This window comes from Melampsora larici-populina (assembly GCF_000204055.1).
Source record: "Melampsora larici-populina 98AG31 unplaced genomic scaffold MELLAscaffold_9, whole genome shotgun sequence".
NCBI classification, from domain to species: Eukaryota; Fungi; Basidiomycota; class Pucciniomycetes; order Pucciniales; family Melampsoraceae; genus Melampsora; species Melampsora laricis-populina.
This window is the reverse complement of record NW_006768773.1, coordinates 154182-178191: the sequence shown is the minus strand read 5'-3', so window position 1 is coordinate 178191 and position 24010 is coordinate 154182. Positions and strand designations below refer to the sequence as shown.

The 24010-nt window shown below is 42.0% G+C and overlaps 4 protein-coding genes across 4 annotated transcripts; 3 read left to right on the top strand and 1 right to left on the bottom strand.

Moving 5' to 3' along the window:
• Window positions 1-1351: 1351 nt before the first annotated feature.
• On the bottom strand, window positions 1352-1806 carry MELLADRAFT_104264 (uncharacterized protein; the record flags this gene model as incomplete). The annotated part of the gene is made up of 2 exons (XM_007407328.1): window positions 1352-1439; window positions 1592-1806. 2 exons carry the CDS (start codon window positions 1804-1806, stop codon window positions 1352-1354), a joined length of 303 nt encoding a protein of 100 aa, XP_007407390.1.
• A 584-nt stretch (window positions 1807-2390) lies between these two features.
• On the top strand, window positions 2391-3774 carry MELLADRAFT_104263 (uncharacterized protein; the record flags this gene model as incomplete). Its single annotated transcript, XM_007407628.1, has 6 exons — window positions 2391-2418; window positions 2533-2619; window positions 2731-2768; window positions 2871-2993; window positions 3083-3644; window positions 3728-3774. The coding sequence occupies 6 exons, from the start codon at window positions 2391-2393 to the stop codon at window positions 3772-3774; spliced, it is 885 nt and encodes a 294-aa protein (XP_007407690.1).
• A 2751-nt stretch (window positions 3775-6525) lies between these two features.
• MELLADRAFT_71259 (uncharacterized protein) lies at window positions 6526-8518 on the top strand (the record flags this gene model as incomplete). Its single annotated transcript, XM_007407629.1, has 3 exons — window positions 6526-6811; window positions 7245-7350; window positions 7453-8518. One exon carries the CDS (start codon window positions 7458-7460, stop codon window positions 7911-7913), a length of 456 nt encoding a protein of 151 aa, XP_007407691.1.
• A 50-nt stretch (window positions 8519-8568) lies between these two features.
• On the top strand, window positions 8569-10266 carry MELLADRAFT_96263 (uncharacterized protein; the record flags this gene model as incomplete). Its single annotated transcript, XM_007407630.1, has 4 exons — window positions 8569-8686; window positions 9081-9131; window positions 9232-10002; window positions 10052-10266. 4 exons carry the CDS (start codon window positions 8569-8571, stop codon window positions 10264-10266), a joined length of 1155 nt encoding a protein of 384 aa, XP_007407692.1.
• Between the last annotated feature and the right edge of the window lie 13744 nt (window positions 10267-24010).

Here is a 24010-nt window from a genome sequence, read left to right as displayed (position 1 = left end):
TACTGTATAAGTGATGTTATGAAAGCCGTTATACAGAACGCAGGGGTGGTGATTTAGAAGAAAATACGATGTCTGAAAGTCCAAAAGGTATTCTCCCTGTCACAGGCAGAAACTAGTGTACAAAATGTATTGGAACAGACCACGATACAGGCTGGTGTTGTAAAAATGTTCAAGCCATGTTTTTTGCTGCATCAGATGGTTTGTCTATGATCCGAAACTGCAAGGATGTGTAGAACGAAAAGATGAACAACTTTGCCTGCAAGGTAAAGTCGTGTTGATCAGTGAGGAAAGCGGGAAAAATCAAAAAACTACATAAGAGGACTTAACCAGTGGAGTCTCCGTGCCAGGAATCCACGATTAGTCGCAAGCCCCTCTGCAAGGCGCGCAGACGTGGCCGCGCAGAGAGGGCTTGTGTTAAGCTAAACATATACGGTACTCAAAGTTGTGTATACTTTGCCGTACATAGTTTTTTTTTTCTTTTTCACAACTACACACGACCAGGAAAAACTATGTTTCTGGCTCAGAAGTACATATTTTTGAGCTTTGAACACAAGATATACTTTTTCCGGGTTGTGTCTAGCTACAAAAAAGCAAAAAAAAACTATACACGGCAAAGTATACACAACTTTGAGTACCGTAATAGTTGGTAATTTGTTTTGCTGAGGGGTTTGGGTTCTGTTTTTTGAAAAGACTCTTTATGGAAGGTGTGCACAAAGGCATGATTTTTGGTGTAACATGATGATGAAGAGCGACTTGACTCTTGGCAGCTTGGAGAACCGTCAGCCTGGAGCCTTGAGGTCTAGAGTTTAAGTGTTAAGACATCTTAAGCGGCTATAGACCTACTTAACGTCAACCACAAGTTGGCCCCCAAAAGTAGAAAGATTAAAATCTGAAATTGGGCAACCTTCATACTGCCCATACCACTATCGAACCGTTTCTATAATCATGCGAACTCATCCATCGTCGTCTTCGACTTACCCTGACTGACCAAACCAAAACCAATAAACATGAGAATGCCATGCAGGTAATTTTCCAAATCCTTCACTTCTCTTCACCTCGACTTTTTTCTTTTCTTTTCCTTTTCTTTGAGGATTCTTTCATAAATGATGATAAACCTAATTGAAAATTATACATGCATGGCTTTCTCAATTAGTTGAAATTCATTTTGACTAGTGTGTTGATTTATTTTCTGTCTGATTCGGATTTCTTAGATGATCAGTTGATTTTTGATGCGGTTTTTTATTATTTTGGATTCACAACTGATCTTTTGTTTCTCTTTCATTTTGGTTTTCAAGATTTATCAAACTCGATTCGAAAATATCATAACCTCAACATTCAAGCCTAACCGACTTCAAGCTTCATCGACCTCAAGCTTCATCACACCGCAAACCGTCAGAGTGGATGTCTTGAAAGGTGAATACTTTTGCATCTTTTTATTTCTGAGAATCATAGCCGAAGATGTGAAACCAAACCGAACAAAGCATGTTAGACTAGAGAATGTTTACATTATGATCATAAACGTTTTGCACGTCAGACTGAGGCTTTATTTCCAAAACTCCAATCTTGATCAATCTTGAAAATTCATACTGACTCATGAATCGTTTTCTCATTCTGCAGCATCTGTTCGGTCTTTGACTTGTAGGGTGGGTCTTGCCTTTTACTCTGACTTGATATGTTTGAGCCGAACTTCCAAACTGCCATACCCCAGTGATGAAGGCTGTGTTCTTTATAATCTTCTAATCCCGTGACTGTAATTAGAATTAATGATGCAATACATCCACTTTGTTCGATCATCCATGATGTCATTCTTCACCCACAACAGCAGATGACCTCAGATGATCAACTTCATCCTTGAAAACCAATCTTTGTTGATTTGATTGAATCGCCACATCCGTAAAACCTATTTGTAGCTGTGATCAGTTGATATCAGATTTAGAATTCACGTAAACCGATTAACACCACTTGACCAGTTTAACCCCTGTTTATGAAACCCGACCGGATGGAAGGCTCAGGAGGATGTGTTGAGTTTATTCAGGATAAAGATTCAAGGATGAACCCGATCCATAGACTATCCACCCTCCGCATCTTCCTTGAACTATGTACATATCATGTTAGAGATCTTGATTTGGACTACGTATTTTGCTGTTCAGTTGGCAATCAGGAGTCGATCCAGGAGGCAAACTTAAAAGAATCGAAACTCTTCATATCACAAATCGCAAAGATCAAGAACAAAAGAACTTCTTCACAATCATCTCATCTCATCTTCTTTCTTGAATTCTTGATTCAAAAAACAGATTAGAAATTTCTGAAAATCTTTCCAAAAACACTTTGATATTTGAAATCGTATCATTTGATTTGATCGATAATTAAACACATCCAGAATCACAAATATGACTCTTGGTGGTAGTTATGATATGGGTAAATCTTTGCAACCCTTTTGACTCTCCATCTTTCCTAAACCCGTTCCTCATCAAATTCACATCCATATACCTTTGAAGACCTCATTTCTGATATGTTTTTGATTCTGTGTAGCTGGTGTTTGGAGACCTGATCTTGGTTCAGGTACAGCTACAGTTTATTTCGATAAACTAAATCCTTATAACCAATCACTTTATTCAAGTTATTATACACTCGAAGATGGTAAGTCAAAAGATTCTGATCTTTTTAACGTTTCTCAATCTGATCTATTCTTTTCTTATCATCATGATCTGGTTTTTTTTTCTTTCATAGATTATTATGGATCATATGGAGATCTTTTAGAATATGAGGTAAGTCATCATTCTTTTTCTTCAAGAGAAACTTAAATTAAAATCAGTTTCTTATTTGATTCTACACAAGAAACTGATCGGTTTGGTTTATGTTTATTTTAGCATGCTTTAAGATTAGCTCGTGATTTATCCGAAGACGAAAGATTAAGTAGGTGGCAACAAAGATTAGCCTTTGAGGAATTAGAACATGAACAAAGGATGCGTAGATACGAAAGAATGAGTGAAGTAAGTTTGAAAGTCGATTCTTTCTGTTAAATTTTACACAAAGAGGATCGGTTGAGAATCGAGTGAGCTAAGTTGTTGAATTGGTTTAGATCGAACGTCAAAGACTCGGTCTGGTTGGACGCTCTTGGTGGGCAGGTCGATATGGAGTAGGTCATCATCGAAATGGAGGATGGAGAGAAAGGTTTGGAGATAGATTAACAACTTGGACATCAGATCGATTACCACTTTCGTCTACTCTCGGTCATCGATATGGATCAATGAGAGGATTGAATGATAGTTTAAGAAGAGCAAACCACAGAGTAGAAGAAAGTTTATATAGAGCTCAAGATGAGATTGATAAAGCTTTCTATGTTGCTCAAGAAGATGAATTATTTGATGCGATGAGACGACAAGATCGAGAACGTGAACGTGGTCGAGAAGTTGAAGAGGAATTATATGATATGGTTGAGGAACAAAGATTAGAAAGGATGAGGGAAGAGGACCGATTAGAACGTCAAGCATATGAAGCGAGATATATTGAAGAACGTTTAGATGATCAGATTTTAGAAAACCGAGTATTAGAAGATCGACTTTATGATGATGAGGATCGATTATATAATGCATCAGATTCTAGGTATCGTGAAGCAGAATTAGATTGTTATGAAAGGGAACGTGGGTTTTGATTCTTGACCTTACAATCATCAGCTTTGGATTTCTTTATCTTTTCAAGTATGTCAAATTCATCCATTGTATAGATTTGGTTAAATCTTCGATTACATCCGGTCTCAATGCACAATCCTGATCCAGCATCCATTTTCCTTTGAGTGCAATCAAGTCACTATTATAAACGTCTTGTGTTCTGCAAAAGCTGATATTGGCTGTGGCCCTGTTCCTTTGTGCTGTCTTACGTCTTGAATTCCACTTCCTGGTTATCAATGTGCTTGATGGATTCAAGGCATAGGAGAGGTTCGAGGAAAGGGAAAGCTTTTTCTGAACTCATAGTCTTCAGCACGCTATGACTTGTAACTTCTTTGCATATATCATTCCTGGTGTTCATTGCGTAGACCAAACATGAGAGATGACATATCATGATGATATGTGCCACATACGCCACGCTCACAATCATTTCCTAGAGGTATGTAATGGTGCGTGATCAAGAGATAGACTGAGGAAAGATATGAATTCAAGCATGAATGAATTAGATTTCAGTGACACATCGATGCACGTTTTCCTTGGTGTCATGATTGATTGGTAGATATGAGAGTAAAAGAACACTGATGGTATAGTTACACTATTGGTGATGAGCATAAGGGGACTCTGGGGGAAGTTCAAGATGGGAATCGGGACCATGGTTGTCTTTGATTTGAACACCCATTGCACAAAAGCAAAACTTGTCTCAGAAAATGTGATTGAGGAGAATGCTACAATCATTCATGGTGGAAATCTTTGTTCATCCACATCATTTTCCTTAACATACGACCAAGCGGTGTTGATCATGCACTCGAATTGCACGAACCAAAACCCACACCAAGGGCTTTGCCTGACCAACGTAGGCGGTTTATCGTTCACACTCATAACCTGGGCTGGGCAGTGCTTGAGAAAGAAATTTTGAAGATCAGATACAGTCAAACCTGAAAAGCTTGCCACAAATTCCCCGCCAAATTGCTCGATTTTTGCGGGCAAAATCGGTCAAGCTTTTCCGATTTGACTGTAGATAGAACGACTCGATGAAAGTGCCCGTGTAAGGCTGATCTCAAAGTATCGACTGGTCGTGCGCTGAAGGCAAGAAAAATAGGGGACCGAAGATAAGAGTGAGTATGTAGCAAGAAATGTCACATTGTTCAATATAAGACTTGATTCACTCTTTCTGAGGTTTCCAAGCTAGTGATAGTAATTCTATGATCTAATCGACTCACATTACCTTCGAGGCAATATATCACAAGGAAATTCTTCACTCATTACATTTATCCTCATTTATCTCTATTCTCATCACTTTTGCGTTGATGCAAGATGAAGGAAAATGTTTCTCAGCATGACAATGATTCGTATCCCCACACTTTGGTTGATGCAGGAGCAAGAAAGTACAATTCTCAAGACTTTCAATAAGTGTTACAGTCAAATCGGAAAAGCTTGACCGATTCTGCCCGCAAAACTCGAGCAATTTGGCGGGGAATTTGTGACAAGCTTTTCCGGTTTGACTGTATCACAATCCTCGACTATCAAAGAAAATGTAAATGAAAGCGAGCCTTCTATGTAGAGTTCCTGTGGATTTCCTGTGATCTTGAGTTACCAAGTCAGCATCCGTTAGTATCCGCCAATTATCATTCAAGCATACCGTTGCGTCCAAAACGTTTCTATTTGATACTGCATCAAATCAAGAGAATGTATGTCTCCACAGTCTCAACTTCAAGTTTAAGCTGTTATTTAAAACCTGAGTTTCCCAGGTAAGGGCGCATCCAACATGGAACAGGCTGAGGCTATCAAAGAAGAAAACCAAGAAAAAGGGGTCAAGAAGACTCAGAGGATTGACGAATTGTTGACCACTTGTGATCCATGATCCATACCCTCATCCCATAGAGACGAATTTAGATTTCGATCTTCATGTTGAAATACCTATTTAAATTCTTTCACATATCGATCTTCCTGAACAATTCTGGCGAATGGCCTTAACGTTCGGCAGCTTTCGGCTCCCGTGATCAAGTCATGAAGGCTTCTTGTAGCTTCTTGTGCGTGCCAGGTCGAGGCCAGGAACGAGAATGAACTTCTAATTTTGCAATTTTAAATTGTATTTGTCTATTTAAATATGTATTGTACAATACACTAATAATTTCAAAATTCTCGAAGTCGTAAACTCAACTCGAAGCGTGGAGAAGCAACGTGGGACTTGGATAAATTTATCGAAGTCGTGAGGCCGAGGAATTTATAGGCTCTGACCGAAGAGCCTCGAAGAGCCCGTCTCAGGTGATCGGCAGCTCTGGACGTAGATTCCCACTGTTTAGTTGAATCAAATTGACAGATATCAAACGCTAATTGAAACGACATGCCCAATTGTAAATTCGATTGTTTTCAAACCTGAAGGGCCAAGGCCCGATCATTGCAGAAAACCGTGACAAAGGGCGGTGTTTAGCTGATTATCAATCTCAAGAGATGTTGCTGATGTTCAAACCTCAAAATCAATTCATGCAAGTTTTGTGCAAGTTCTGTGCAAGATATGAATAGAACTTGCACGGATCTTGCACAAAACTTGCAAGAGTCGGTCTCGCACGGTTTTTGCACGGTTTGGAACACAATAACTCGGGTTGTCAAAAAAATTACTGTGCAAGATTAGTGCAAAAAATCTTGCACGGATCTTGCACGGATCTTGCACGTCGGTCTTGCACATTTCTTGCACAGGTTTGAACACCCTAAATTTGATTATCTAAACACCAAGAACACACTTACATAATCTGACCATTGGCTTGGACATATAGTCATTTTCACAACACAGTCAATTTTACGCAAGCTCACGCTTCAAAGTCCAACTCCCATTAATCTTCAAGTTAAATTTCCATTAAAAACAGTTTCCCAGCCCACTTTTCGTTGTAATACATAGATTCGATACATAGCATTTTTTCGCTTATTTGGACGTACTTCTCAGCGTTCTATACATAAAGAATCTCATCCGTTGAGGTGCAGAAGGGTTCGGACCTTTCTTTTTTTGCTTCCGTACTTTCTCTCGTGACTTTGAAGCTATATAAGTAGGTTGAGGAGAATTGCCTTCTTCTGAACAAACTTCGATAACTTCCTCCTTCAAAAAATAAACCTCATCATTCGACTTAAGCTTGCGCTGAATTCAGATTGTCAGTATCTTCTTTCTTTAAACGGTTCTTTCGTACTCTATCGATTTGGATATGATCAGTCGTGTCACGTGATACATGTTGCTCTGGTTTCCTGTCTCGCAATCCATGTTGCTCTGGCTTCACGCATCTTGTCCGCACTTATGCCCATCAGTGCAGTACACGTGCCGCGCCAAGTCCTTGTTTATAGATTCAGGCTGGCAGGATGAAGCCGGCATCCATGACGATCTCTTCCGTACACCCATGGCTGCGCTTTCTTTACGGCACTGCATCTTTCCACTTGCTTCTATGAATAATGAGATCATTAATGCCTCGCTTGAAGCGACCTGCGGATTTTTGATGAATTGCGACTTTGATGATTGTACTTTAATCTTACATATCTGAAAGTTTGTTTGGTACACTCGCTAATTCTTTACATTTTCCTGCATCCCTGAAGACTTTTATAGGACGCTTTGATTTCTGTCTCACACTTCAAATATCAAATATCATTGGATTGCAATAGTCTGTCGTATTTCTCTATAGCAATTCTGTTTTACTAAACAGTGAGTTGAAGATCAGGTGATCGTTCATTAGTAGATTTATTCAAAGTCGCTGCCCTTTCTTTCCAAGCATGCTGACCATTATTTGATCATTTTCGCTCATAGACACCATGAACAACCAAATCATGGCCAATAACCGAGTAGAGGTGTGCGATGCTTTCATCTTGAACGCGACCTCATCTCTCAATCTCGATCAAAAACCCACGGACAACGAGGACAGTAGTAGCTCATGCCCCTCTAATTCAATGGACTTCGATACGCCACCGAGCTCTCGTACTTCGACCCCATTCAACTCTCCATCAGTAGTAGAAGTTTGGGAGGACGACGAGATGATCGAATTTGAGTTTTCTCCAATCCACCCTGAAACGAGGTTCAGCACTAGTACCCATCAGACCAAAGAGAAAGATCAACACGAGATCGATACATTACAAGGCGAATACCTTCCATACTTTTTCAGTTTAACTCGTGAAGAACGTAAAATGATTAGAGAATCTGTTCAGAGACCTTCTTTGGCGCGATTTGAGTGTGATGAAGATTTCAGTGACTTGTGGTCCTATAAACCATAGTGTATGCGTTTCATCACTATGTACCAATCAAAACCCGTTTCCATTTCATTCATTCTGCTGCCATCATAACAAAATATGACCTAGCTTAGATTTCCAGACATTCCTTCTATTGCTTTTATCATACTATCATTCTTTACTCTCTTACTGTCCTGTCTGAGCACAGTCTTTCTCTCTTTTTTTTGAAAAAATTCAATCTGGTCGTTGGATTGTTGTAAACTTGCTATGCTTTCTTTCTCTATCTCTTTCTTTCTTTTATTTTACTATCTCCTGCAGTCAGCCGACAATCATTTTTCTCTTTGATTCCTACCCAAGGAAATTTGTTTTACTTTTCATTCACTATGTCGTTGGTCTGTAGATCGGCAACGTTCCTGTGGTCGGTTTCTGTTTTACTAATCCTCTACATGTATCAGAGCGGCGCAAGTTATGTAGACGATTGATTTATAAAAGTCTCAAGGTGTTCTATCTTAACAAAAACCTCATCAGCGAGTTCTGTCCCGATCAATGAGCCTTTGATTCTTACATGGTCACATTCTTTCATCTGTACTACAACCTCACTTCTGGAAAACCTTGACCGAGTTGAATAATTCACAAACTTTTACCATTGGAACTCCTCAGAGTCAAGTAATGAAGTAGGATGGTCAAGATATCTTAGTGAATGAATCAAAACCTCTGGGAATCCCTGGTGCTGTGCTATCTTATGGACGATATCATCCAGCGATCCATTTTTTCATTTGGTGAAAAAGAATGTCTGAAGACTTCATGGAACTCTACAAGTTTCAATCCACTGGACCGATAAAAAACTGGTTTCCAGCATGATCCCCTGTCAGATACGTCTCTAACCTAACGCAAGTTCACTCAAATTGTGTTAGAATATATCCCGTCTTATGCACCGTGGCCAATCGCTTTTTGCACAACTTGATGGGAGTTTGTGGTCGGTCGTCAAGTCTTTGCATCTTCACAAATCGTAACTAACTTGAGTTAACCACTGTTTCCTTGTTACGATTGTAAATTCTTTCAAAACCCAGATAGATGATCTAGCTTTCTCACACCGATTCCTAGCTCCTATACCGTTCCCCTGAATTCATAACAACCGGTCACACTGACTGCCGGCTATCATGTAGTTTATGCTTGCCTATAAAGACCACCATAAGAGTTGATTGTCTTCAGTTATTCAAAGAGCAAAACTCGTGGCGATAATTGTGAAAATTTTCAAAAAAGGTAAACCCGCTCGAGAGGATATGAATGATTTCTTACTTAGGACTAACTCTAATTGACATTTTTGTTGGATGCTTGTCATAGATACCAATTATCCAAATAGTCCTTCATTTTTCTCGACTCTCAAGACCGATCCAATCAGGTTATTCTTTGTCTTCAAACATACAACAAGACAAACGGACTGCGATGTCTTGGGCGACCTACTTCTCTGGCGATCGGATGCAGGGAAGCGAGAGCGAGAACGGAAGCGAAGATACACCTGGTGTATGGAGACCTCTTTCGCAGTTTCTTACATGGCCGTTTACCTCAAGTTGCGCGGATGAAAGTCCTGTTTCGACCTGCTACTACAATGAGCGCGCGGATCATAAAGGCATCACTGGCGCTCGATGGTGGTGTTTGTCGTCACAGATGAAAACCACAACGTCGCCAAATTCTAGGGATTCACATGAGTGTTCTCAGCAAATTCGAAATAGGTCCAGCGACAAGACAAGATCATCAATAGAGCCTTCAGAAATGGTCATGAACTTTAGCTACACACCACCAACATTATTCAACACAGTGAATCACAATCGAAATGTTGGTGTTGAGGAGCGCGAAGCTACAAGTGGTATGGTGAGGACATGTCTGGTTGGCGAAGAGCCCGGCTTTGTTCGATCGCCTCATTCTGCTCCCAACCGGGATTGGTCGCATGGCTTGCCTTATCCCTTTCAAAAACGTGGCCTACCTACAGCCAATAAAATGAAGACCACCGTGTTGGATCACTCGCACATCCTACCTTCTAAGAATCGTCCTTTGGCCCTGACGAATCCCAACGGTCAGGATGAACTGATTGAAAGTGACTTGACCGCTTCATCAACCATGCTGAAGATCAACAGTACGAAGATCTCTAGTAAAGAGTTACCTAAACCATGCATCCTATCAAGCAAGATCCGATCAAAGTTTAGGAATCAAATTAAGGGAAAGCAAATTTACATTCATAGGCTCAACTCGGGAAAACTCGTCTTTATTAATTCATCATGTTAGACTCAGGTTTTGTATTGCGGTGCTCTATCAGAGAGCAGAAAAAGCTTGCAAGATAAATTTATTTTGGAATGGTGAAGGAAGACAGAGTCTATATAATTACTGTAACTCTCTCTAGTTCAAGTCTTTGGCATTAAAATGTGTACGAAAAGTAGTGAGAAGCACATGTCAATCTGAGAGTCAGTTGTAGCCTACGTACGGAAAGAATTGGACAGAGGAAATGTAATTTTAATAAATTTGTTCCATGATGAGATCTGATAGAAGGACTTGGCCAAGTAGACTTGGAGCCTGACCAGAACCCTTTCATTAAAAATGTTTTGATTGTAATATTAATACTATTTGTTGGATGAAATAGAAGCACAAAACTTATCCAGACATACAAATAGGAATCTTGTAGAAAGACATGGGCTGAGGAAGTGGTCCCAATTTTACACAGTAGATGATGGGGATGATAAAGTTGGAAACCTTTTGATTGACAAAATATGTTTTTGTAAGAGCTTCTAACAACTGTTCAGTAATACAGAGCACCTCAAACTCACATTGTAATATAAATAACACACTAAGAAATATTATCTTGTGGATGGATGTTAACATGCTCATTACTAGTGTGTTCGGTCTCATGCAATCAAAAAAATTTAGGATGATTTGAGCCAGAACAGTGTGAGAAAGGCAAATTTGATTGGTGTAAGAATTATAGAACTGGAAGAATCTGGTGAGAAGGTGTTAATCATGTACTTTGAAAATGGAATATATATTGAACCAAATCATGTATCAACTCACAATCCACTTTTTGAATTTCCCTCATATATTTGGAAGAAGCCTCTTCAATCTTTTTTAGCCTGTAGTTCAGGTTTTTATAACAAAGTTGAAGAAAAATTGCTTTCAGTGTGTAGCATTATTATTATGAACCCCATGAACACAGCATAGATCATATGTTTCTCCCCACTGAAAAACAATCAAATCTAGTATTTGAAATGAGGCAAGTCAAATTTTGCTACATTTTTCCTGTTGGTAGAATTTGGCCAATTTAACAAAATCCCAGCGTACAATTTGGTGATGTTGAAGGTGTTCTTGAAATAATACAGAGAAACACACAACTGGTCCACTAGATTTTGCCTTAAAAAATGGCAAGAGAAATCTAAAAAAAAAGTGACAAGTGAAGGACAATATCCCCTTTGTTGAACATTTGGGTTGGGCTTTTTCTGGCTCAGCATGTAACTCATTGTTAAGGCCATGGTGCAGATCTTTTGACAGGGATTGAGGAGTAGTATCTCAAGCCTAGTATATAGATTGTCAGATGAGAGGGAAAGAGAAAGGATCTACAAGCGTGAGATGTACAACAAGGATTGGTGTCTGATCTTGTGACATCTCTTACAGGTCTTTCACAGGCCTTTACACACATCCTGAGATCATAACAGTCATCACATGTGTTTTATGAAAACTATATAAAAGCTACTGACATATGTACAAGGCTTCAAAACCACTCAAACAAACTTTTGCAACACAACAAAGGATGTATCATTATATGTACATGGTATGGAGACAATATGTGGAACTTGGATGCATTTGTGACCCAAAATCCATTTGAAATCAATTTTACAGACTTTTTATGTTATACTGCCATCTTTTCAAGACAAAGGGACCAAAAAATCTGAAAGAAATTGGAGAGATCGCAAAGGGCATCTCTGATCTCTCCTGTTTTTTTTTTTGGATTTTTTGAACTTCTTTGAGATGGCTTTCAGGAAAACATCATAAATTTGTTGTTGAGTTGATGGTGAGTATAAGGCTTCAAGGAACTCCAAAAAAAAATCCAGGACAAAGAGCATTGTACAGCTGTTCCAGGAATTGGTGTCATGGTCGCACCAATTCCTGGTGTTTTCCCCCCAGCGCCACCGGGCTGTACAGGCAGTGGGCCGCGCAGCGGGGAGAAGGGCAGTTCAGCCCCGAACCACGAGTTACCCATACTCGAACCCCGTCATTCTAAGGTGAAAAAATTTTCCACATCAAATTTGGTTTGCCCACCCCCAAATCATTCACCACCCTCATCATCGCACCACCTCCTCATCCCTAGGTTCGTTTCTCCTTTGTTTCTCCCCTTTTATAGAGATAAAACCAACTTGCTGACTATCCCATGCCCTCATTCTAGCGATGCGATCTCGACGTGGTCCATACGATACTGGCATCAAGGTCCTGGCGGTGCAGCACCTCCGCACTGGGAAAACCATTGATCAAGTCCGGCGCCTGTTGAAGTCTCCAGTCAGCGCGCGAACGATATCCCGTTGGCACTCCTTGTATCGACGCACCTATTCGGTTATTCAAAACCCTGAAGATTACCGTCGCCTTGGAAGAACTACCCGTCTGGACGACGACGATCGAGACTTTATGTTAGAGTTATTAGACAGCAATCCGGCTCTGTACTTGGATGAGTATTGCTTTGTGGTTTATCGACAAACCGGCGAATGGGTCGCATTGCAAACGATTGCGAGTGATCTCAAGGATTGACTCCACCTGACTCACAAAAAGGCTCGGACTGTGCACCCTAACCAGAGTCCTTCGAAGAGGGCTAAGTATCTATTTGCAGCCAGTGCTCTGAACCCCAACATGATTGTTTTCCTTGGTGAGTCTTTTCTTTGATCATCTTTTGAATCAAATCCATCCCTGACTTCTCATTCGATCCAGACGAGTGCTCGGTCCAGGAAAGAAATCTTGGTAGGACATTTGGCCGCGCTAGACGAGGTCATCGTACCACCCGAATTCCATGGAGTCGTGGCGGGAAACGATACCCACTGCTCCCGGCGATCTTCCAAGGCGGTGTATTAGCTGTGGACTGCCAAGAGGGTAGCTATTACTGAGATGACTTTGAGGGATTCCTCAAACATCGTTTGGTAAGTTTGTTTTCCCATCGATCATTCCTCTTTTAATTTCTTAAACTGACTTGCACTTTCCATAGTTTCCTATGATGAATCCTTACCCTCAGGCCAACTCAGTTTTAGTGATGGATAATGCAAGGATCCACCACGGAGGTCGGATCAATGATCTCGCCGCCAAACGAGGGATCCGCATCTTATACCTCCCACCATACTCGCCCGATCTCAACCCGATTGAGAAGGCTTTCAGCGTGCTTAAATATCACTTTCGACGCACCCAAATCCTCATTCAAACCGCCACTGAAGATAAAATTGATGTTATTATGGATACAACTTGGAAATTGTTTACATCTCAGCTTATGGGCAAGTTGTATGCAGTATGTGGCTATTGGCTTTAGTACTCTTCTTGATCCGACCGCCGTAGTAAAATGGAGTCAAGCCATTTTACTATTTTTGCCTTGATGAAATGAACATGCTGTCAAGCTTATTTGAATCACACCGAATGATTGCCTGAGCCTGACTGTGAGAAAACCCCATCAAAGAACAAATCGTTCATGTGAGAGTTAAGACTCGTTTTTTGAACTGTTCAATTCAAAGGACGAGTCTCAAATTGACATCCGATTGTTTCACACAGCCGGACCGTGAGAAAACCTCATCGAAGATAGAGTCCCTCATGTGAGAGCTGAGACTCGTTTTTTGACATGTTCAATTCAAAAGACGATTCTCAATTTGACAAGTTTCCAATTTTGTAAGTGACCCACTTTGAAGGGCGAAAGCAAAGTCCGGTTTGAGAGATCCCCCAGAAAAAAACTCTGGGGTAAAGGTCTGGGGTAGATTGTAAGGAGGCACATTTTGTCAATCTCAAGGCACCGTAGATATCGCACATCGAATCTTTGCACATAGAGGTTTAACCAACCTCAGCATTCACCAGGTATGACTCCAACAACCAACAGAAACATTGATAAACTCGAACAACCAAGAGAAAGATTGACAAACACATGACACAGTTTTAAGGGGGGGATAGTTCTTTCTTGATCGCGCCAAACACAAACTGAGGCGTTGCACTAGACCAAATACACAAGATTGGGGAAAGATCTCACAAAAGATTAAGAAAGATCTCACAAAGTAATAAGAAACGTATCACAAGAGTTCCTAAGATTGATTTCTTTTGATCACAAAGAAAGAAAAACAAAGAGAAACATGAATTGAATCAAGAAGATTCTCGAGGGGATTTCAGGTATTGATTGTACTCAGCAACAGCCTTGTAAAGGTCATCAGCGTGAGCAAAAGCTATCCCCATACTTCGGAAGCTTTCAAAAGAGTATGTCTTGCAGTCCAAAAGTCGACGAAAATCATTGATCCCTTCGTCATTTAAAATTTCCCGAGTTTTCTTCATTTCCGGTTTGATCCCCGCGAAAATGAGGAAGTCTTCGAAACATGGCATCTCAGGAGGCGGCGACAATCGAGCCGTATCAGAGGGAGCGATGAGAGTGGGTGCAGGAACTGGATGGGGCGAAGCAAAGGGTTGGGAGGGCGGGACAGCAGCCTGGCTGAAGGGTTGGGTGGCCAAAGGAAAAGCCGCTGAGGTGAAAGGCTGGGTGGCTGAAGGGAAAGGTGCACCATAATAGTTGTGGTGCACCACTGTTCCTGAAGTAGTAGAAGTCGGCTCCGCAGGTCCAGGTTTGGTTCGACCATTAAGGCAGTGTTTTTCCTTCTCGTATTCAGCAACGGGAATCCAACGGAAATCCGGCCGCTTAGATGGTGGATTGACCTCATCAACACCTACCACACCTTCAGCCTAAGTCCAGAGCGAGTGGTGATCAACAAAAAGAGTGTCAAAGGGATGGAAGATGACAAAGACTTACCCAATCGCTCGCCCATGTGCGGATGCGCGCGATGCTGAGCACGACACAAAGATTCGGGTCCTTTGGATTCAGCGCATACGTGACATTTTCGCCCGCAGTGAAGTCCTTTGAAAACCGTGCCCACAGCTTGCGAAAGTGTCGCTCGCCATTGCTCAAGATTTCGGACTAATGAAGCAAAGGCAAAGCAAAGTGAGCTCAGGTGACTTATGAGTGTAGGCAAGAATAAGATCACTTACCCCTGCCGAGTGGTCTGATTCCGGGTGAGCTTCGTCATCAGAAGAAGGTACCTTAGGGGCTGAACGTTTTCGCGCAATCTCCAAGTTCCTTTGGACGTTGGAAGTGAGTTTAGGGTTTTCGTGGTAGATTTTGAAACCCATGACCGTGGAAGCAGGAACCGACAGAGTTAAGCCAATGAACTCTTGAAAACTATTGTTATCATCAATACCGATTTTGGTGGCCTTGTGATGACGAGACCCGTGAATGAAACCCTGAATTTCGATGGTATTGTCATACCAGGCTTTTCTAAGTGAAACAGATACCCCATCGAGTCGCTTGTCACAGCTGCTGAATAGCCCCGATCTGAATAAAGCAAAGTGGATATCGGGGTCCGTGATGAAAAACTTGTGGGGGACCTTAGGGTTGTAGTTCTCGAACTTGGGAGTTGGTGTCTTGCGAGAGGTTTGAGATTTCTTGCGTTTCTTTCCGTTAGAAGCCGAGGGTTCGGGATCCTCGGGAACCACCGGTTGCCAGAGGTTGAACGCGACTTGGAAGGTACGCGCACGATTGGGGTCTTCAGGTTGAGAGTCAACAGGTCCAGCAACTGGAAAATCGGGGTTTGGTTTGGGGTCTTCGAAAATATCTAAAGGTATATCTGAAAAGCATAGATGTCAGTTTGACATTCATGAGGGTGAAATAACAAGAGAAAGCTCGAGAAAGGGCTTACCATCATCTTCGTCCTCGTTGAGCATATCGAGAGATTGATCTGCGAAGAAAAGCATGGTTTGTCAGTTTGACGATCATTCAGGTAAAGAACAAATTGATGTCATCACTGACCATAATCAGCATCTAGTTGGTCAGTTTCCTGACTTAGATCTACATCACATGAATGTCAGTATGAATTTCATTTCGGGTAAAGAACCAGTATCACTTTGGACCTACCATAATCGTTGTCCGGGTGGTCACAGTCCAGGTCAAGCGCCGTAGCCGACCTCTTCTTTGAGGAACAAGAATCTGGAATCGGGTTGACCGGAGTTGACCAAGTTGAGCGGACAATCGAAGGAGGAAGCTCTGGGAACAGTTCTGAAGAGTCGGGCGTGTCACATATCAAAGGGTTGAGATGGGGGTTCAAGGTTGATACCGAAGAAGCTGGGTTCATGGTTGATACCAAAGAAGCTTGTGAGCCGGAAGGAGTGAGGGCCGAAGGTCTACCATTTCGAAAAGCTTTCATTGAGGGGTTTATCGTGCTGTCTTGGTGATAAGTTCGCTTAGAAGGCTCCTTGCAAGGCGATGCTAGGGGTGATGAGGCACTAATGAGCGAGGGAGCAATAAGGTGGGGTGGCATGATTGAACCATTCGAAGTGGGGAATATTGAACTCCTGGTAACCCTGGGCACGTTTGGTGTGGAGGTTGGAGAAACAATAAGTACCAAAGTTAGTCAGTGTGATTCAATGAGTTGGAAAAAAAACTTACGTAGGTCTCTCAATATTTTGTCCCATAAGAACTTGTGAATAGGTGCGATTCCGAAGGACCCAGGACATGACATTGATCTTGCCAGCAGCCGACCTGATGGAATTGTAAAGAAATAAAGTAAAACTTGTCAGTGGATGTATCAAAGAGAAAAAAAGAAAGGATATGGAATCATTGGAGGGAATCAAAAAGAAAATAAGGCGAATTGGAGGGTTTCAAAAAGAATAAAAAGATAGGACATGAACAGATTGAAGGGAACAAGCATACGAGGATACGTTGGAAGTTTTTTTATTGACCATACTGCGAGTGATAATTGAGAACACGGAATCTTGGATGACAAATGAGTGTTTATTGACAATAAATTGTTTCTTGATGGGGGAATCAGTCAGAGACGCCGTCATTTTAAGGGGTGAGCGAGGCCGGGAGGAGCGATGGGTCACTTCGTGGTTGAAGTGATTGTTCGGATGGCTTTGCGTGACTGAATTGAAAGAAGGGTTGACCAAACATGACTTCATTTTGGGTCAACCCTGTGTCGATTCGTGGGCTTGGATCGATATAGGTCGATATAGGTCAGGAAGTGGTGGAGGAGTTAGGTATTGTGGATTGTGGTGGATGTGGATGGAGGTATCGTGGTGGATTTGTGTGGTGGTGGATAGATCTAGTGGGTGACTGAACCGGTTTTGCAAATAACCCCAAACAAACTACCGTGACCGGTACATTAGGGCATCCGATGATGCCGGATAGACTAGTCCACACCCCGTTACAGCTGTGCTGCGCTGCGCACTGCCTGTACAGCCCGGTGGCGCTGGGGGGAAAAACACCAGGAATTGGTGCGACCATGACACCAATTCCTGGAACAGCTGTATATCTCCCCAGATTTTTTTTCAAGCATTGTGGGGCAAAATTGAGCCCTCAATCCCAGGTTCGATTTTTTGTCAATCATTTTCTCATAAATTCAATCATTTTTCACCATGGAGAAACACATTATATATGCAGTGTAAAGAAAAACTGAATGGTTGAGGCATGATGTTCAACTTTAGCACACCCACTGGGTTGAGGGTGTGTTATTGTAAATTGTTTGGTCCAAATTGCAAAATTGGATCACACATGTTAATTTCATGGAACCCAAAAACTATGGGTTATTTTAGAGTATGGGCTACCTGGATTCTCTGCAATGGACTATACTTACTAATTCATGAGTTCTTGTAGAGTTTTTTTGCAGATGGTAAGACAGTGTGTAGCACTTTTATGTAGGGCTATGACTCAAGATTAGGTGTGAGGGTGGTGGCACAAGGCTTTTCCTGGCCAAAAGTAGACCCAAGGGCTCCCAGAAATGGACCAGGTGAGGCGCACCTTGAATTACAGGCCTCAGGGCCAGCCTCATTTTTGAGCACAAAAACATGCCAAAGGGACAAGTTTGAGTTTCAAATATTCACATGTAACATTGAAGGCCAATTTTAAGTGCAAAACAGGGAAAAAAGGCAAAATTTGATAGCATAGATTGAGATTCACATGTATTTGAGGCAAACAAACAGATTTATCATTTATACCTATTGTATGATACCTAAAAGACTAGAACTACAGTCAATCCAGATTGGCTTGACCAATTGAAAAAACCAAATCTTTTTTTTGAAAGTCATACAGGCCAAATACAGGCCTTTTTTGAAGCATATGCTTCAATCAAGGTATGAGATTTGGGCAGCTGTTGACCATCCAAACCGATCAACAGCTGTTTACCACCATCACCACCATACCACCGACAAACCCTCGATACCACCGATGTAGAACTCCTACACTGTGGAGCGTAGGCAGAGCCTCAAGGGGAAGAAACAACCCAAGGGGGATAAACCGCCAAGAGCCGTAACCAAAGTGCCGTTAAGCTGCCCTCAAAATTTACAATGAGACACTTCTAGCAACACTCAAGGCGACCCGCCACAAAAAGCGGTTGCGGAGCGGTTGCGGGGCGGGTCGCCCCGTCACCGCTTCGAATTTTTTGAAGTAGCGGGTCAAAGCGACCCGTCACCGCTTTCTCTTCAAGGCTGGCCACGCAGCGGGTCGCGGATTTAGCGCGGCAGGACAAACTCACGCCCCGCAGCATACTCTCAGAGCGGCATGCAGCGGTCAGCTGATGTCAACTCTCAAATAGAGATCGACATCACCCCTGCCTACGTTTTCACCCCAACCAAAGCCACGATCGCTTCGAAAGCCATCACGAACGATTGAGATCCCCCCATATGTCACCAAACCTCACTCATATTGCACCAAATGTTTGAAGAACCCTCCATCCTGGCCTACCATGCAAGGCAAAGTCAAATCTCGTAAGCTTTCATATCCCTTTTCTTGTTTTTTCTGAGCCAAAGTGATGACCAATAACCTCTTTTCTATGCAGTAGCTCGATAGATATGGCTTTTTCTTCACACCTTTATCAAACCTTCTCCCACCTTTGCAAGCCAGAAGACTGTGACTCATACCGTCTTCGAGTCTATATAAAGTGAGTTCTTTCGCTCGATCTGTTCCCAGTTTCCTTAATCGCAAACTTATAACTTCAATTATTATTCAAAACTGATACTTGTCTTGTTATTTTCTCTTATTGATCTTGATTCGATCCAATAGTCTTGATACTGTTATGGCGCATTCAGCTTCTAGTCTTGCCCCTCCATCCACCAATACCGGTCCTAGTCTTCGAACCAGAACCACCTGCCCTGAACCTAAGCCAGGCTATGTCATTCAATCTCCCGATTCTCGCAGATCCGTTCATCGCACCTCAGATGCTAGTGACTTGCCAGACTTTCCACCCCCTGATACTTCGGAAGCTGCCTCCGACTCCGATTACGAATCTGTCGTTGAAATCACCCGAGCGAAGTTTTTTTTATCATTGCTAAAGAAGAAAAAGAAAGTTCCGAAGGCAAAGGCTCCGCGGGGGAAAGGTAAAGGTCGGCCTAGGGGCTCTGGAGCCTCATCAAACTTAGCTCGAGGGCCATCGAAGAAGCCTAAGAAAAAGGCCGTTGGCATACCAGTAAGTCCTCTTCAGATTCTCAAGGCTGTCCGTTATTCAATCTCACTGATGTACTTCTCTTTTTCACACAGCCCGGGATACCTGATTGCATCAATATCAATCAGGACTCCGACATTCAGGTGGTTGAGACACCAGGCGTTCAAAAAGATCAACTTGGAAGGGTTACTAAATTACTTGAATACTTCCATCCTCCGACTCATATAAAAGGCGAAGTAAGTCATTTTATTTCTCTTTTTCTTCTATATCATCTTTAATTTCTTTCTGCTTCTTATCATCATCAATAGACCGGTGACAACCCCAGGTCATACAGGTGTCGGTGGTGCAAGGCCATGTTTGTGCGTGGTCTTCGCACTCACTATAACCTTTATGCTCACCGTGATGGGGCTAAGGGTCGATCAGCTTGCCCTCGACGATCTCAAGCCATCGAAAGTGGCGCCGTCCTCCCGCTGACTTGGGCTCAAGAGCAAGCAGTCTCTGCGACTGCTACCAACGATCTCAACGGCCAACCCACCCTTGACGCTTTCCTATCGCAAGCTACTTTCAGCGTCGAGTTATGCAACATTGTTCTGGTAATATGGATCTTAAAACACGCTCTCCCTTTCAATAGATTCTACGACACCCCTCTCCGTGCAGCTTTCAAGCTAGCCAATCGCCGAGCTGCGTTGAGGAGTCCAACTTGGGCTGCTGGTATGGCCAAGGAGTTGTACCTCAGCTTAAGTTCAGCAGCCATTGCTTTAGTATTGGTATGTTGATTCTTCTTGGTTTATTGGCACATCAGAGATAACTAACTGACTGTTCTTACTTGCGACTCAAAATAGAACAATTCTGGCAAGTTTTCCTTGGTCCATGATGTATGGACCACCAAAGGAAATCGATATGCCTTCATTGGGGTTTCGGCCAACTATATCGACGAAAATTGGAAGTATAAAACTGTTCATCTCACTTTGAAGCTAGTAGCTTGGAACAAATTTGGTTATTTACTTGCTCAGCCCGTGGCACGATTCTTGATGACTCATGGTCTCCATAAAAAGATGAGTGATTTCTTTTTGTTTCAGCCTTTTTAAGTTGAACTAATTTTTTATTTCTTTTCTGTTTGTCTCTTGTGTTTTTCTTCGATTTTACATTCTAGGTCAAACCACCGACTCTGGATCATCCAACAATACCATGGCTAGGGAGATGGAGGTAATGTTCTCCGAGTGTGATGATCCGATCGACTGGGATTCGGCCAAGAATCATGTCCGCTGCTTTGCCCACAAGCTTGGGTTGGTTGTCAAGAAGGGGCTCAAAGTTTTAGGATTAGCCGCTGGTCAAATAAAGCCAACCATCCCTCTCAATGCGTCCATTCCTGTTCCCACGGTACTCTTAAACGATGATCTCACCAACAGTGCTATCAACTACGATGATTCCGACGATGAGGATGATGTCCTACATCCTCAACCTCATTGCGATACGGCCATCTCGAGCGACAAGGATGAAGAAGATGATCGTTATCCATCCTATGAAGATGTTCCAATTGATGGATGTGTGGTGGTAAAAGGTACAATGAAAGTGAGTCACCTTTACTATTCCTCTTCTATCTTATTCAATAGCTAATTTGACTGTTCTTTTCATAGTTGAAGGAGTTCAATGCCTTGCTTACCCGGAGTAACGCCAGGCGAGGCGAGTTTCACGCACGTGCTGACCAGATGGGATATCGTGGCCCAGGACCAATCGCTGGCTGGGGGGTGCGTTGGAACATCGATCTTGCGATGTATTCTCACCTTGTGGCTGCACGCGACGTGAGTTCTCTTCACTGTAAACATCATTCAACTTCCCCAATTTGGAAGAGGAAAATGATTAATAGTACAGTTTTTCATAAAAGAATCTAATACTGCACACCTGAGCCATTTCACCCACACTACATATGCGCAGCAAGCTGAGTCAATAGTTGTCTATCATGTACATACAGGTCTGCTCAGTTTTTTGCCCATCAGAATAAATAAATCACATGTTATACCACATGTAACTTTTTCGACTTTGGAATTTTTTTCCCAAAAATTTACTACATATCATTCTGTAGCTACTCAAGCAATATTGTTGAAGCTATGTCTTAGTAACAGAAAGTGTGTTACATGCAGTTGAGTTGATGAGATCACACCAAAACATTGAGTCAGTGTATGTAGTCAATCTTTTGGAAGCTTTTTTCAATCTGAAAGAAGTTACAGCATGTATTACATATGAAGAACTTATCCTGATGAGCAGATAACTGAGCAGAACTGTATGTACATGATAACCACATATTCACTGAGCCTGCTACACATATGTAGTGTGGGTGTTATGGTTCAGGTGTGGAGTGATAGACCATTTTATGACAAATCATACTCCCAATCATTTTTTCCTGCCCACTTGGGGAACCCGAATGATGTTTGCAGTGCTTTCTTTTTCTCAATCTTTGGAATCAGATCTCATACTAACATTTCGATTCTAATGATGCACTTGTTGTAGGTTGTCGATTCTATTCTCATCGGCGATCGAAAGACCAGATACTACAATGGTATCATGATGTCTATGGATGAGTGGGATGCAGTCGATTCCTTATGCAAGGTCTTGGAAGTAAGCGTCTTAATTTCTCTTTTTTAGTTTGTACATTCTAATTTATTGATTTCATTAATCCTTTTCTGATTCAATCTTTTTATTCTCTATGATAGGTGTTTTGTCTTTCAACCAAACGTATGGAAGGGAACACGATATCTGGATCGATGCTGCTTGCAGAGTACCTTCGCGTGAAAGACTCCCTGACCGAGCTACACTCTACCACCATCTTCCCGAGCCTCCGAGACATGATCAAAGTCATGTTGGCCCAGCTTTCCGTTTATCAGGACGAAGCTTTGAGTTCTGATGTAGTAATCTTGGCAACTGTCTTAAACCCCAAGTATCGACTCCGATTTTTTGAATTACATCACCCTGATCATGCTGCGCGAGCTAGGCAGCTTATTGAAGACTGCTTCAACACTGCGTTGGAAAATTGGACAGTCACTCCGACCTGCACTCCATCTCCAACTCCTCCTTCTGGCTTGAATGAAACCTCAACCTTTGATCAATTTGATCTTTTCACATTGTCTGCTAGCCTTCGAACTCCTGATTCAATCCGTGCTTCCGAACTTGAGTCTTACTTGCAGGGAAGTAATCTGATTGTGCCTGGCCAATCAGAACTGTCGTGGTGGGAGGTAAGTTTCCTTTCAGTAACCCGCATTTGAACAATTGACTGACTCATCTATCTTGTATTTGGGCTGTGACAGCAAAACGAACCTGACTTACAGGTTCTTGCCTCCTTGGCACGCGACTACCTCACAATTTCTGGTACATCGTGCGCTTCAGAACGGACCTTCTCCTCGGCAGCTGACATAGCTGTTCCTGGACGAGGTTCCTTAAAACCGAAGACCATATCTCGTGCAGTCGGATTCAGGGAATGGCTAAGAGGGGGTATCATGACAGAGGACAAATTCTCTGATGCCCTTTTGTATCTTTCCTCGTTTGAAAGTCATGCACGCAAATGAGGACATCTTTATTTTCCATACTTTTGTCTTACTTTTTTCTTTGGCCTCGTGTTTGTCTTCAATATGTTTTTTTTCTTCTTGTCTGTCTCCTTTTCCTAATTTTGTTCTCAACTTCTTTTTGTTTTTGTAACCTTTCCAGTCACTCCTTAATTTCCCCCTTAGTATATGGTTTGTTTTTGATTTTTTCCTTGTTTAACCTTTCTAGTCACTCATTAATGTTCTTTTCAGTATGCTTGTTTATTTAGTTTTCCTTCTTTAACGTTTCTAGTCACTCATTAATGCCCCTTTCAGTATATTTTGTTATTTGATTAACTTGTACATATTTCTTTGCTTTGTCAATATTAAAAAAAAATTGTGAATAAAAACCGCCGCCTCGGGCCGCTGCCCCCGCTCAAAATTTGACAAAGCGGAGCGAGAGCGGTTCCAAAACCCGCTGTGCTACACAGGCCATGTAGCGGGCCTGTCCTGAGAGCGGAGCGCAAGCGGGTTTCCTATGTAGCGGAACACCGCCACTCTACAAAAAAACTGCTAAAAAGCGGATCGAAGCGGATTGCTTCAGGTGCTGCTTCTAGCAACCTTACTACCACCAAAATTAAGCTCCAACCTTGAAAATCACAATCTGCAAGCTTTGGTAAGTTTTAAGAATCCCCGTAAAGGTCCTACAGTTCAAAAACAGATGTAAACAAGCTGTTTTTTACTATGTTCCCCAACGCAGTTCTCCAAAAAAAACCTTCCCGCAGCAAGTAAAAAAATAATTAAACCTTGATTTTCCTCCAAAACCTTGTTCTTCAACTTCTACAGATCCCAAAACTACCCTACACACCCTAGTACCTCCAAAACCCAGCTACTTACACCTGTAACTGCCCAATCTACCTTTATACCCTAGGCCAAA